Consider the following 16,454-nt stretch of genomic DNA (forward strand, 5'->3'; position numbering starts at 1 on the left):
ACGTTCACAGGATTTGATAAACCTGGAGACCCACTTGTTAGCTGCTATGTTGTCTCCATACAAGGCTCCTAAAGCTGAGACTTGAACCTTTAGGGTGTTCACCGATAAACCTAATTCTCTACCTTTTTGTAGGAACTCTAGAATCGGAACTATCGGAATCTGCCTAGAGAATGGTCTTGTATGAAAATCTAAGAACTTTTTCCATACCCTACTGTATAATAGGGTGGTAGATCTTTTCCTACTCAACATCAGGGTGTTAATCAGTTGTTCTGAGAACCCTCTTGACTTTAATAACTGCCTCTCAAATTCCACGCCGTCAAGTGAAGACCTTTCACTTGCGGGTGGAAAAATGGGCCCTGAGACAGCAGTTCCTTGTGTAAAGGAAGGATCCATGGATCGCATAGAGACATGCTCTGGAGACATGAGAACCATGGTCTTTTTGGCCAGAAGGGCGCAATCAGGATTACTCTGGCTTGGTCCCTCCTGATCTTCCTGATCACTAGAGGTATCAGAGACATTGGAGGGAAGGCGTACGCTAGCTTGAAGCTCCAAGGATGGTGAAGAGAGTCTAACATGTCTGGGTGATCGATGAGGTTCAGGGAAGCAAATCTCTTTACCTGTCTGTTGTCTCTTGTGGCGAACAGATCTATTTGGGGTACGCCCCATGCTTTTGTTATCATGTTGAATATGTCCTTGTTTAACGACCATTCCCCTTGTCGTAGCCTGTTTCGACTGAGGTAGTCCGCCTTGGTGTTTTCTGCCCCCTTGATATGCAGGGCTGTTAAGGATGGAAGATGAAACTCTGCCAACTGGAGGATGTTTGCTGCTACGTTCATCAGGGTTCCTGATCGCGTACCTCCCTGATGGTTTATGTACGCCACTGTGGTGGAATTGTCCGACAGAACTCTCACATGCATTCCCTGAACCTGTGGAAGAAAATGACTTAGGGCATATTCTACTGCTTTTAACTCTTTCCAATTTGAAGAACACACCAGCTCTGCCTGATTCCAGGTGTCTTGGATCAGACTATCTTCCATATGTGCGCCCCAACCCACAGGGCTGGCGTCAGTGATAATTGTTTGAGGGATTTATCATCCATGGTACACCCCCTGAAAGGTGATCCATGTCTAACCACCAGCTTAGGGATTCAATCACATCACTGGAAAGAGTAATTTTACTCTCTAAATGTCGTACTTCCTTTTGGATGGATAATATTTCATACTGCAATTGACGGGTATGATATTGAGCCCACAGCACAGCTGGTATACATGAGGACAGTGATCCTAGTAAGGACATGGCCTTTCTCAGGGTCATGCAGGGTTTTGACATTGCCTCTGACACCTTTGATTGTATAATTATTCTCTTTGACTGTGGCAGAAAACTTCTCTGACTTACTGAATCTAATTGAATTCCCAGAAATATCTGGATGGTGTCTGGATTCAACCTGGATTTTTCGTAATTCACGATCCAACCTAGATCCTGCAAGGATGAGATCGCATTAGATAACCGCATTTCACATTGGGATATGGAATTTCCGATAACAAGAAAATCATCCAGGTAGGGTATTATGAGAGTGTTCTGCTGGCGTAAGTGAGCCATCACTTCCAGGATCACCTTTGTAAAGATGCGGGGAGCCATAGAAAGCCCAAAGGGCATTGCTACATACTGAAAGTGACAAACCTGTCCTGCCAGGATGACCGCTACCCTTAGGTACTGCTGGTGTTCGGCATGTATGGGAAGATGATAGTAGGCATCTTTTAGGTCTATTCCGGCCATGACACACCTAGGAAACAAGAGCTTGATGGCAGAACTAATAGATTCCATTTTAAAAGTCCGATTATAAAAAAAGGAATTTAATTTTTTGAGATTTATGATGGTTCTGAATGAACCATCTGGTTTTTTGATCAAAAACAAAGGGGAGTAGAATCCCTTTCCTTTTTGATCTTGGGGAACCTCCACCAACACTTTTTTAGATAGAAGAGATATGATCTTGGACTCTAGAGCCTCTTGTTGTTCTTGTCCCTTTGGTGATGTTATTATAAAAGAATCCCAAGGGATTCTAAAAAATTCTAATTAGTAAAAAATAGTGAGGAAAGAATGGTTGTAGATGACGAGGAAAAAGCTAACATATTAAACACCTTCTTCTCCACGGTATTCACGGTGGAAAATGAAATGCTAGGTGAAATCCCAAGAAACAATGAAAACCCTATATTAAGGGTCACCAATCTAACCCAAGAAGAGGTGCGAAACCGGCTAAATAAGATTAAAATAGATAAATCTCCGGGTCCGGATGGCATACACCCACGAGTACTAAGAGAACTAAGTAATGTAATAGATAAACCATTATTTCTTATTTTTAGTGACTCTATAGCGACAGGGTCTGTTCCGCAGGACTGGCGCATAGCAAATGTGGTGCCAATATTCAAAAAGGGCTCTAAAAGTGAACCTGGAAATTATAGGCCAGTAAGTCTAACCTCTATTGTTGGTAAAATATTTGAAGGGTTTCTGAGGGATGTTATTCTGGATTATCTCAATGAGAATAACTGTTTAACTCCATATCAGCATGGGTTTATGAGAAATCGCTCCTGTCAAACCAATCTAATCAGTTTTTATGAAGAGGTAAGCTATAGGCTGGACCACGGTGAGTCATTGGACGTGGTATATCTCGATTTTTCCAAAGCGTTTGATACCGTGCCGCACAAGAGGTTGGTACACAAAATGAGAATGCTTGGTCTGGGGGAACATGTGTGTAAATGGGTTAGTAACTGGCTTAGTGATAGAAAGCAGAGGGTGGTTATAAATGGTATAGTCTCTAACTGGGTCGAAGTGACCAGTGGGGTACCGCAGGGGTCAGTATTGGGACCTGTTCTCTTCAACATATTCATTAATGATCTGGTAAAAGGTTTACACAGTAAAATATCGATATTTGCAGATGATACAAAACTATGTAAAGCAGTTAATACAAGAGAAGATAGTATTCTGCTACAGATGGATCTGGATAAGTTGGAAACTTGGGCTGAAAGGTGGCAGATGAGGTTTAACAATGATAAATGTAAGGTTATACACATGGGAAGAGGGAATCAATATCACCATTACACACTGAACGGGAAACCACTGGGTAAATCTGACAGGGAGAAGGACTTGGGGATCCTAGTTAATGATAAACTTACCTGGAGCAGCCAGTGCCAGGCAGCAGCTGCCAAGGCAAACAGGATCATGGGGTGCATTAAAAGAGGTCTGGATACACATGATGAGAGCATTATACTGCCTCTGTACAAATCCCTAGTTAGACCGCACATGGAGTACTGTGTCCAGTTTTGGGCACCGGTGCTCAGGAAGGATATAATGGAACTAGAGAGAGTACAAAGGAGGGCAACAAAATTAATAAAGGGGATGGGAGAACTACAATACCCAGATAGATTAGCGAAATTAGGATTATTTAGTCTAGAAAAAAGACGACTGAGGGGCGATCTAATAACCATGTATAAGTATATAAGGGGACAATACAAATATCTCGCTGAGGATCTGTTTATACCAAGGAAGGTGACGGGCACAAGGGGGCATTCTTTGCGTCTGGAGGAGAGAAGGTTTTTCCACCAACATAGAAGAGGATTCTTTACTGTTAGGGCAGTGAGAATCTGGAATTGCTTGCCTGAGGAGGTGGTGATGGCGAACTCAGTCGAGGGGTTCAAGAGAGGCCTGGATGTCTTCCTGGAGCAGAACAATATTGTATCATACAATTATTAGGTTCTGTAGAAGGACGTAGATCTGGGTATTTATTATGATGGAATATAGGCTGAACTGGATGGACAAATGTCTTTTTTCGGCCTTACTAACTATGTTACTATGTTAATTTTAGACCATCTCTTATAATGTCCAGAATCCAACGGCTGGATGTTATATGTTCCCACTTGGATAGAAAATTTTTTTAACCTGCCGCCCACTTCAAGGTTAGCGGTACTTGCCACGTTTTGAGTTGTAAGATCCGGTAAACAGAGCTCCTTTTTGCTTAGGGTCTTTCGCTTCCCAGCGATCCCTTTGCTCAAACGGTTTCCTGGAAAAGGGGCGTCTCTTGAATGCTCTCCTGTAAGACGGAAGATATTGATTAGGAAAACCCTTCTTCCGTTCTCCTGCTTTATTTAAGATCCCATCCAGAGTCTTTCCGAAAAGGAACTCACCCTGGCAGGGGAGCGCACAAAGCTTTGCCTTTGCTTGTGCGTCCCCTTTCCAGTTCTTCAACCAGAGTGCTCGCCGGGCTGTATTTATTAAGCCGGCTGACCTGGCTGCTAGGCGTAGCGAATCTACTGAGGCGTCTGCCAGGAATGCTACAGCCTCCTTCATTAGAGGGATCTTTGGTAGAATGGAGTCTCTTGCAGTTCTACCTTCGATTTGCTCCTCCAGTTGTTCCATCCAAACCAGCAGCGATCTCGCCGTACAGGTAGCAGAGATGGCTGGTCGGAATGCCCCTGTATTGGCCTCCCAAGATTTTTTAAGCAAGGCCTCTGCTTTACGGTTCAATGGGTCAATTAGCATCCCTGAATCCTCCACAGGCAAGACCGATTGCTTCGAGGTTGAGGCTACGGCTGCATCTACTTTTGGCACTTTTGACCAAGTATTCAGCTCCTCGTCACTAAAGGGATATCGCCTTTTAGAGGATGATGGTAAAAATCCTCTTGCGCTCTGTTTGTCCCACTCCTTTTTAATTAACTCTTTTACAGTGGTAACAACGGGGAAGGACCTACGTTTCCTTTGTCCTAACCCCGCGAACATAATGTCCTGAGCTGACTTTTTCCCTTTTTCATCCGGACACCCCATCGTGTTTCTGACTGCTTTCACCAAGTTGTCCACGCTGCTGTTAGGCAGACATAACCCTCCTTCATCTTCGGATGAACTTGGCCGAGATTCTGACTCATCTGAGGACTTATGCACCTCATCTGATTCTGGATTTTCCGGAGATGGGGACTTGCTAGGTTGGCGGAAACTAGTGCTACTAGCCTGCGTCAGTCCCTGCATCTCTTCCCGAATCATGGCTCTAACGTCAGATGGAGTCATAATGTTTTCTTGACGCAAGGTCAGTATGATGCAATCTGAGCATAACTTCTTCATATAGGAATCTGGTAGGGGCTGTATACATAAAGCACATTCTTTGTGCTTGGATTTGTGTGCCTTTTTCCTGGACTAAAGGAAGGGGGCATAGGAGGAACATACATCAGCATATAGGTAGAGAAGTCTTTAAACTCACCCAGAAAAGCTGACAGGTACCGGATCTGGAGGCGGATTCTTTGAGGGATCTTTTTGTTTGGTGGAAGATCGCTCCTGTCGACCACCATCTTTAGTGCTGCTCCTGGCGCTTTTCTCCTTACTAGGAGAGCGCTCTGGTACCACAAGGTGCGTTTCGTCGGCCGGTGAAGCCATACTCACATCCACACACCGGCCGACAGTAGCGCTGCAGCTTTTGAATATGGCGCCAAATCTCCTGCCTCCCCGGCCCGAACCCGGAAGTGCTCCAGCGACTTCCGGGTTAGACGCGCCGCTCATCTCTCCATGCGGTGGCTGCTTCATTTAGCCGGCCGCTTGAGCGCGCGCGTCCTCATGGAGCCGGGCGGACCAGCGGCACCGAACCCGGACCATCAATCAGACGAGGGGGCAGGCTGAAAACAGTGGCTCCCCCGCCGCTGCTACTGGAACCGCAGCCCCTGCCGTTCCTTACAGAGACTGACGCAGGCGGGTGCATGGCCCAGGGATCTTCTGTAGGTACGTCCTGGGATTCCCATAGGAACAGGAAACCTAAACTGAGGAGGAGAGGGGACCGCCTCCTTTTATTCTGTAAGTTTCCTGTTCCTATGGGCGGATCCCTCTCTCTCATGTGGGGTGCTGTCGTGACGAAGAGTAAAAATAGAAATATAGAAGAGTTTACCTCTCCGCTCAGCAGATAATAATAGAAATATAGAAGAGTTTACCTCTCCACTCAGCAGATAATAGAAATATAGAAGAGTTTACCTCTCCACTCAGCAGATAATAGAAATATAGAAGAGTTTACCTCTCCACTCAGCAGATAATAATAGAAATATAGAAGAGTTTACCTCTCCACTCAGCAGATAATAATAGAAATATAGAAGAGTTTACCTCTCCACTCAGCAGATAATAATAGATATATAGAAGAGTTTACCTCTCCGCTCAGCAGGGAGATGATCTCTAAGGTGAAGTCTATGATTCTTCTGGAAATGTTGTTCTCGTCTTCGTCCATGTCTGGTTCGTCATTCGGGGATAAATCTTGGTGGTGTGAATGGATCTGGTTCTTCGGTGTCTTTATGACAGGAGGCTGTAAATCATACAAGGACATCGTCAGTCACATACAGATCTGATCTCATTGCACAGTGACATTCACAGATTATTATTAGGTATTTTACACCTGTCCATCAGGTGAGACTTTCCACCTGTTAGGACCAGGCTTGTGCTTTCCACCATCCTATAAAGACATCTGAAGCCTCGGTTCCTTATGGTCTTCATGAATATAGGGGGTCCCTGTAGAAGTTTAGTGGCCTCGAATATGATGGCACATAGCAGAATCCGTACCTGTATAACTAATAAAGTCTCTCCCTGTATCTGCGCGGTTTCATCACATCCCTCAGTCTTTGCCTCTAGTGAACCTGTCCACTTGGAGAACGCTATTTCTACCATTTCAGGGGTGATCTGTGGGTGAATAAGGTGACGTTGCTGCTCGGTTGTTTTACTTAAAAGAAATAAACCTATTTTGTCCCCTGAGATTTCCAGCACTCAGTCCCAGGTACGTGCACGGAGCGGCTTCACTCACCACTCACTATACAGAGCACTGGCTGGAAACATGCCCGGCACACAGCCGGCTCTATACCGCGTCTGTACAGACACCACCAGTCACTGAACCTATAGAGATGATGTAGACGAACTGAGCGACCTGGTCAGAGACGTTGTTCTCCAGCCATTTCTGGAGCTTGTTGGGGTGACACAGTATCTCCAGCACCAGAGGCTCAGATGGGATTAGATACCAAAACATCTTTTCTCCAATCATTTACATTAGATGCTATGATCTTCATATCAGCTCATCCAATTCCCGGGAAATATGTTGCCTCATGTCCCATATCACCCAGGTGCTGCCAAGGTCTACAATAATGGCAGGGGCGATGGCCTGGGGAACAATATTGTGACAGCACTGAATTTTATCTTAATTAACCAGACGTTTATTTTCAGTAAACCAGGAGGAATAGACTGTTTTCTATATGTTGACTTTTGAATTGATGTGTTTCTTTCTTGTTGTTCAATAGTCTGAAATGTTGAATCTTCTTGTAGGTTAAGTTGATATTTGTAAATTGATGAATGGTTGTTATTTACCTCTTATATCAGCTCCAAGTTTATTGTACTGTTATCTTTGCATAACAGGAATGCATGGTAGCTGAACAATGATGTTTGTTGATATGTTGATTACACATTACACCAGGCCATGAAGTGTGTTGTCTTGCAAAACAGGAGGAAAACCTATGCAAATAGATTAAATAATCAAACAGTGCATATTAATGTCATCACCCCTTCACCTGTGGATGATGGTTTGAAGAACAGTTGAGAACTATAAAAAGGAGATATGCCTCTTGTAGCGTGGCTAAAGGATGTCTAATCGATGGGAGATATGTGTCTTATAGATGGCTTGTTGCTGTGATGTAACCATGGCTACCTATATGTGTTTCAGGACCTGTGGTGATGTCACAACCACATGTCTGGTCATGTGATGGGTTCTGGGTGTGGTTAGACATATAAAAGAAAGCCTAATGCTTAACACAGGTAGGTATGTGTGGAGGTGAAACCCTCCTGAGTGTGTTACGGCTTCAGGACTGAGCCGGATGAACTGGACACTTGTTTTTCTTTACCTGAACCAAAGGCTATTTGTTTTCTGTTGTTTGCCACATGGTTTATGAAGCAATAAACCCAGTGAACTTTAAAGGAACACGTCTCCTGAGTGTCAGCCGTCGCAGCTGAGTGAGTGAAATCCCTACAATTGGTGGAGAATGCGGGCAGCGTTCCCAGCGGAGACGTGAGTTTATTTTGAATGTCCTGGGTCAAGGCTGTTGCAAGCCAGCAAGCATTGCCGGAGAAAATGGAGGACCTGCTGAAACAATTGGTCCAGATGCAGTCACAGCAGGAGAAAAGGCAGCAAGAGACCAACAGGCTGTTGATGCAGCAGATACAACAGAGCCAGCAGGAGCAACGGCAGCAGATGCAACAAAGCCAGCAGGAGCAACGGCAGCAGTTACAACAGAGCCAGCAGCAGATGCAGCAGAGCCAGCAGGAGCAACGGCAGCAGATGCAGCAGAGCCAGCAGGAGCATCAGCAGCAGATGCAGCTTCTGGCAACCGCCATCCAGGGCAAGGCGAGCGCCCCAACCCCAGGTTTGGCTGATGACACCCACGTCCGGAAAACGGTAAGACGCGCATTGCAGAAAATGACTCCCGGGGATGATGTTGAGGCCTTCCTGACGGTGTTTGAGAGGGTCGCTGAGAGGGAAAAACTTCCGCCAGAGCAGTGGGCAGAGGTACTTGCGCCATACCTGACGGGAGAACCCCAGAAGGCGTACTATGATTTGACCTTGCAGGATGCCAAAGAGTATCACAAATTGAAAGCCGAGATTCTCGCACGTTTGGGGGTGACACTGACTGTCAGGGCACAGCGAGTTCACTCCTGGGGCTATCACCGGGACAAACCACCTCGTTCCCAAATGTTTGATCTGTTGCACCTGGTCCAGAAATGGCTGCAGCCAGAGTCCTCTGCGCCTGCACAGATGGTAGAACGGGTGATGATGGATCGGTTTGTCCATTCCCTCCCGAGGCCTATACAGTCTTGGGTTTCCCAGGGTGATCCCCAGAATGCCGACGAGCTGATCGGACTGGTTGAGAGGTACCAAGGGTTGGAAGGCTCCTTCGGGAGGCAGCCCATGCCGTACTGGGGATCCCAGAAGGCAGCTGAGTCCCAAAAAGGGGTGGTGCGTCCAAGGTCACAAAGGGCGGGGGAGGTGGTGCCCAAGGTCCCCACGGGTGATATTATTTGTTGGAGGTGCCACAAGCCAGGACATATAGCTGCCCGTTGTTCCCAAACCACTGAGCAGATGGACTGCAGCATGGGACGTCGTTGTTCATACTATGCGTATCCAGCTTGCAGTGTGAACTCTCCGCCCAACGAGGGACCTCAAGCATGTCCCGTGAAGGTGAACGGTCAAGCAGTAACGGCACTGTTAGACTCGGGGAGCCTAGTGACCCTGGTGAGGGCCACTTTTCCTCTCCACCTGCTCCCGGGAAAGAAGGTCGGAGTGCGGTGCATACATGGTGATGCAAAGGACTACCCTGTGGCCAGTGTGAACATTGAAACGACATGTGGCACGGAGTCCCACATAGTCGGCGTCGTTCAGGACTTGTTGCACCCTATAATTATTGGCCGGGATTTCTGTTTGTTTTGGGATTTGTGGGGGAAAGGTTCTGAGCTCCCTAGCAAGAGTAGGGAACCAGTGAACCCGGGAAGGGTGGTGCCACACCCAGAGTCAGACAGATTTCCTTTTTGTGTCCTGGCTGGAGATGAGGAGGAAGTGTCCCCTGCATCTGACATTCTGGAGTTAGAGGTATCCGGTGAAAATTTTGGGACTGCCCAACATAGGGACCCCACTCTGAGGGAAGCCTTTAATAATGTCACAGTTATTGACGGGGTGGTACAGGAGCCGTGGGCAGACACAAGATTTCCCCATTTTCTAATGAGCAGGGAGTTGTTGTACCGGGTCACGAAAATAAGGGAGGAGTTGGTAGAGCAGTTGGTAGTGCCGGGTCCATATAGACGGAAGGTGTTGGACATGGCCCATTCACACATCTTGGGTGGACACCTAGGGGTGGAAAAAAACGCAGGAACGGGTTGTGCAGAGGTTCTATTGGCCTGGCTGCCACCGGGAAATAGTGAACTATTGCAGGTCCTGCCCTACATGTCAGCTAACTGCTCCCACTCCTCATTTCCGGAACCCCCTTGTGCCACTGCCCATTATTGAGGTGCCATTCGAGAGAATTGCCATGGACTTGGTCGGTCCCTTAGTTAAATCAGCCCGGGGCCATCAGTATATATTAGTCATCCTGGACTACGCCACACGCTATCCTGAGGCAATTCCCTTGAGAAATTCTTCTTCAAAGAGCAATAAACCCAGTGAACTTTAAAGGAACACGTCTCCTGAGTGTCAGCCATCGCAGCTGAGTGAGTGAAATCCCTACACTCTGTAACAAGATACATCCAAAACATCCAGATATTCAAAGAACCAGACGCTCATTACAAATCCAAAGCCAGGAACAGTCTACAGGACAGCAGCCAGATCATGGCTCCATGACGAGGGGCACAGATATATCATTCTATAGGATGCCAGCTAAGAACACCACACCTTTGGCTCGAAGAATACAGATATGCTCCATGGATTGTCACCGCACCCATGGATGCGTTTGAAGAAGAAAGACTGGGACCCACCGGTCACCTGACTCCATGGAGATGTTTAAAGAAGCCAGGTTGTGACCCACCAATCAACTGGCCTTGTATTTGAATGCAAATAGAAATAAAAGACTTCCGGCACAGGAATCCTTTCTCAGTAAAAAATTACAATAATAATAATAATAATCTTTATTTATATAGCACCAACATAATCCGCAGCGCTTTACAGTTTAAGTTTTAAACACAACAGTCATAAGTAACAACGTTATCAATACAATAATTAAAGCGAAGTAAGATGCCCCTGCTCGTGGGAGCTTACAATCTACAATGAGGTGGGGGGAGATACAACGTACAGGTGTGTATTTACAATGATGTATTTACAATGAGAGTCCGGCCATCTTCAGGGGGTGGGGGATAGATGGAGATAGTGAATGGGCTACACACTCACACAAACATAAAATGACTTTGATTACTGAATGTGATAGGCCGCTCTGAACAAATGTGTTTTGAGCGAGCGCTTAAAACTATGCAAATTGTGGATGGTCCTAATATTTTGGGGTAGAGCATTCCAGAGGTTTGGCGCAGCGTGGGAAAAGTCTTGGAGTCGGGAGTGGGAGGTACGGATTAGTGCAGAGGTTAGTCAAAAGTCATTTGCAGAGCGCAGCGGTCGGTTAGGCCGATAGACAGAAATGAGGGAGGAGACGTAAGGGGGCCGCACTGTGGAGAGCTTTGTGGGGGAAAACAAGTACTTTGAATTGGATTCTATAATGAATGGGCAGCCAGTGTAACGACTGGTGAAGAGCGGACGCGTCCGAGTAATGATTAGCCAGATGGACAACCCTGGCTGCCGATTTAAGGATGGACTGGAGAAGGGAAAGTCGAGTGAGGGGGAGGCCAATTAATAGAGCATTACAGTAGTCCAGGCGGGAGTGGATCAGGGCGACAGTGAGGGTTTTTGTTGTTTCCATGGTGAGAAAAGGGCTGATTCTAGAGATGTTCTTTGGGTGTAAGTGGCACGAGCGGGCAAGAGATTGTATATGTGAGGTGAAGGAGAGATCGGAGTTAAACATAACACCCAGACAGCGCGCCTGCTGCCGGGGTGTTATTATGGTGCCACTCACGGAGAGGGAAATGTCAGATTTAGGGAGGTTAGTAGATGGCGGGAGAAGTTCAGTTTTGGAGAGCTTGAATTTCAGATAGAGAGCGGACATGATGTTGGAGACTGCGGACAGTCAGTGGCGTTCTGTAGTACAGCGGGGGTAAGGTCAGGGGATGACGTGTATAGTTGTGTGTCATCAGCATAAAGATGGTACTGAAAGCCAAATCTGCTGATCTGTCCAATTGGGGCCGTGTAGAGGGAGAAGAGAAGGGGGCCAAGGACTGAGCCCTGAGGTACCCCAACAGCAAGAGGAGATGAAGTGGAGCCAGAGAACAGAACACTGAAGGAGTGGTCAGAAAGATAGGAGGAGAACCAGGAGAGAGCAGTGTCCTTAATGCCTAGTGACTGGAGCCTAGAGAGAAGGAGAGGGTGGTCAACAGTGTCGAAAGCTGCAGAAAGGTCGAGGAGAATGAGCAGAGAGTGGTCACCGTTACGTTTTGCTGTCAGAAGGTCATTGGTCACCTTGATGAGTGCAGTTTCTGTCAAATTATTTTATTTAAGCATTTTCAGCGATATAAAACAACATCATGGGGACCCCTCCATAGGCCTATGATCCTAAATACATTTATTGCTTGGAACTTTGGAGACATGTTGTTAGTAGTTCATAGAATAAAAGAATTTACATTTTACTCAAAAATATACCTATAAAGAGAAAAATCAGACAAACTGAACATTTTGCAGTGGTCTCTTAATTTTTGCCAGAGCTGTATGTGGCTGATGCGATTCCATGTGGGGGAAATGTACAATTCTGCACATGGATACTAATAATCAGGACTGTGGAGTCGGCAGGCTAAATCTCCGACTCCAACTCAATTTCCATGACAACGACTCCGACATACATGGTTCGTTTTCAAGTGTAAGTGACAAATTTACTGTAGTAAAATGGTAACATCAGGCTTTTAATCATTATTATGATACAATAATCAAGCCATTTAGATAGAACAAACAATATATTGGAATACAACTTTAGAACAAAAACCTTTTCATATTTAAAATGTATAATACATTATGCAATAAGTGTAAAAAACAGTTTTCAACAAAAACATACTGAATAACATTTGTGCAGTCTATGAATTTGTTCTGAGAAATAGTATCGCCTCCATCAGATCCTCCTTCATAGATGACCTCACATCTGACCTAATTATTTTAAGGATAGAGAACAACCTCTCTACACTAACTTGGGTTGGTGGCAAAACAGTAACCAGATGGGCGACATCTCTAACAATTTCAAGGTATAAAGGAATTGCCTCGTGCACAGTCAGTTTTGATGAACGATTAAACTCTTCTACTTCTTTGAGAGCAAGTGAAACATTTTGCTGAAATATGGTCAATCTGTGTTCTATGGGAGTGGAATCTTTTTCCCTGCAGTAACCCTTTGCCTGCCCCATGTCGTCCAAATACTTGTCAAAAATCAAACTCCTCATCTGATGAGGATGAAGGAACGGCGGCAGCAGCACTGGCAGGACCAGAGTTCTCTTGCTCTTGGCCGTCCTGTAGCCCACTTATCCCAACTGCTACCTTAATCAGAGCTTATTTTCCTTTAGTAAGCTGTTGATCATCCAGGAACATACGATGACTCGGGTCCACATAAACAGCTGCCAGAAGAGTTTTGTTTTCTAATAGCAGTGTCTCTCCGTTTCATTGAAGCAGCAATGTCATCTGCGATTAAACCTCCTCTTTGGGACAGGCAAAATAACAAGTTCTTCCACTCCATTATAAAAATTCCAGGAGGTAAATCCTCAGCTTGTAACTTTTTAGTCACTGTAAATGGGTGATGAAGAAATTCCTTCAATTCAGCCACCTCTGTCCATTGATGTTCATGTAGTGTTACCTGAGGGTTGGCCATATATACAAGGAAGGGTTTCAGGTCAAGCAATCGCTCAATCATTAAATAGGTGCCGCCCCACCGAGTGGCTTGATCCACAATTGCCCCTTTTCCAGCACGTCCCTTCAAGATGGAATCAATTTTAGGGGTTCTGGAAGCAATAGCCAATTTCCTCACTTTGCTAATCAGAGTTCCAGCATGTCACGGATCCCTTACTCCGTGGTGCCACTAATTCGTCACGTGTCCGCTCTCAGCACGTGACTTGGGGTTGCGCCTGTAAGGGTTATCCATCTCCCCTCTCTGAGTCCAGCATACAACCTCTGTCCTATGCTGTAATGGGAGCATAAATCACACACTGACCCAGGTCACACACCCGCTCATACACGCTGCCACCACTCACCGAATACACGGGCGATGAGTCCCAGACTAATAATACTAGTAATGTCTATCACTCATAAGGCTCACACACCTTAGGCTATGGATTCTTTTAGAACATTCAAGGTTCAACTTGTTAAAAGTTTTATACTTTAATAACAAAAGGGTCAGTGCTTACAATAAGAAAAAGGTATAAAAATATGATAAAAAGACATACAACTTATGCAAAACAGTATAAAAATAAAGAGGAGAAACTTACAGAAATTATCTAACTGGTAGTTGATTTCTGCTCCCTGAGGGAAGGACGGATGTAGATTGGATCACACCAGCTCGGCTGCCCCCATTATGTGAACACAATTCTCTGTATACAGCTATAATTTATAGCTTGGTCTGGAGGTCAGGTTTCTAGACCGCCCCCCTCAGGTTAATATCATAATTGCTGGCTTTTTGATTGGGCTACGGCTGCGCCCCCCAATGAATATATTATTTTTCTCTTGTGACACCCTGTGTAAAAGGTTCTCACGGATAGGTACCCTCCGGTCGCAATTAACATCTCCCCTCCAAGAGCTAGGAGGTGTCAAATGTTACCTTTCTTCTTGGCCCTAGCTAGACTTCCTCGTGAGATTTGGAGACAGAGTCTAATTGTCACAGGGAAGTACGACATGTAGCTTTCGGGACAGATGTTACATTTGCCAGTAACAAAATAAACCTACACTGTCCAGTGTGTGTGTGTGTGTGTGTGTGTGTGTGTGTGTGTGTGTGTGTGTGTGTGTGTGTGTGTATATATATATATATACACACATATACACACACATTTCACCACACAGCATATCCCTCTTGCAGACTGTCTTATTGCCAGCTGCGTTTGCACAACACAGCGCATGTGATGAATAGGACAGAAGTGTGAGGCAGCTTCAACAAGATCTAATTGTAAAGAATCATTTTGCTGTTCTTCTGTGACAATATCTGTTTGTTCCTCCGTTATGGGAACAGGACTGTGGCCTTTCATCTCCAACATACTGAATGTGAAATGTTCTTCTAGCTGCTGTTCACCTTCATTATTCTCATGCATCAGGTTAATTGTACTTATGTTTGAAGCATTATCAGTTACAATAGCAAGAACCTGTTTACTTTTTAGATCATAATCTTGCAGAACTTTTTCCATTAAGGTCTGGAGAAACTGGCTGCTGTGAAGAGCTTTAGTATCTTTAACTGATAGCATCTTAGTAACAATTTTTTGTTGTCACAAACATATCAAACGTTGATAGCAAAATAGTTCACTCTGACGTGTGCAGGCATCCATTTTAAGAAACAAAGCGTCTCTTGAGAGTCTTTTTAAGATCTTCCTTTTGGTTAAGGGCTTCTTCAATCACTAATTTTCTAATACTTTCTCATTCCAGAGAAACACCAAGCTTGCGAGCCATTTCTCCATTAAGAGCTGTAAAAGATGGCCATGCAAATAATGATAATGGTACACTGTCCTTCACAACAAGCTTGATGAGTTGTCTTTTTAAACACATCTGATGTCATTGTTACAGTAACTTTGTCACAAAATATCTTTTAACTGATGTTTGAGACACTCTTTCCTCCTCCTTTGCCTGGTCGGAGGTGCTGGTTTCTGGTGCTGCTGTGATCTTTTTCAATCACAGTTTTGTAAACTTCTGGGTGGCAGCGTTGTAAATGTCTTCTTAGATTGGAATAATAATAATAATTTTTATTTATATAGCGCCAACATATTACGCAGCGCTTTACAAATTATAGAGGGGACTTGTACAGACAATAGACATTACAGCATAACAGAAATACAGTTCAAAACAGATACCAGGAGGAATGAGGGCCCTGCTCGCAAGCTTACAAACTATGAGGAAAAGGGGAGACACGAGAGGTGGATGGATTGGAAGCTCTTGAAGGAGCATTTTTATCACTGCCTGATTTTGGCACAACAGCATTTGTTTTCATCTGGGTCACTTGTACATTGACATACAAAAGTTTGTTTTTTTTATCCCGAGTCACTGTAAAATGCTGAAATACAGCTGATTTCATAAGATGCTTCTTAGACATTTTGTAATTATATAAATTCGCTCTCAAAATAACTTTGTCCTGTAAAAAAATAAGGTATATTGTAATTTTCGCAATAGGGAATCGTGCACTGTATAACTTAGGATAGAAATAAAACAATCTTTGCATAAATCAATAGGACAGATAAGTATAAAGTTGTAAAATATGCTAGATAGCTTTATGCTGAATTTTCAATGTCAGGCTTGTCTCAGGGTACAGCTCTCTAAATTCTTCACATCATAGGTCTTCACAGTCTCTGAAGAGGGGAGGAGGGAGGGAGTATGTTTGTGCTGAATCATATTACAGAACACACACACAAATATATATGTTCTCATCGATCTTGTTACTGTATTTCAGAATTTGAGATGTTAGAAAACAGTTTCCCCCCTTATAGTCTATGTATAGTGTATATAAGTCATCAGAGCAAATTTCTCCAAACACGAGCTAAGAGGAAAAACAAACTAAAACCTCAAGCATACAGAGACAACATATACTGGACTATTGATTTGTGCACAGTTTATTGATCGTTTAGATATGCTTTAGGAAGTACTTACCTTCTTT

At 44.7% G+C, this 16,454-nt stretch overlaps 1 protein-coding gene across 1 annotated transcript in view; it reads right to left on the reverse strand.

Moving 5' to 3' along the window:
• Positions 1-16,454, reverse strand: part of LOC138638918 (zinc finger protein 665-like) — a 76,437-nt gene that overhangs the window by 51,653 nt on the left and 8,330 nt on the right. Inside the window, exon 2 of the mRNA XM_069728666.1 lies at positions 6,170-6,322. Coding sequence (XP_069584767.1) covers positions 6,170-6,247 — 78 coding nt within the window. The 5' untranslated portion in view covers positions 6,248-6,322. The remainder of the gene's footprint in view (positions 1-6,169; positions 6,323-16,454) is intronic.

Source organism: Ranitomeya imitator, chromosome 5, assembly GCF_032444005.1.
Source record: "Ranitomeya imitator isolate aRanImi1 chromosome 5, aRanImi1.pri, whole genome shotgun sequence".
NCBI classification, from domain to species: Eukaryota; Metazoa; Chordata; class Amphibia; order Anura; family Dendrobatidae; genus Ranitomeya; species Ranitomeya imitator.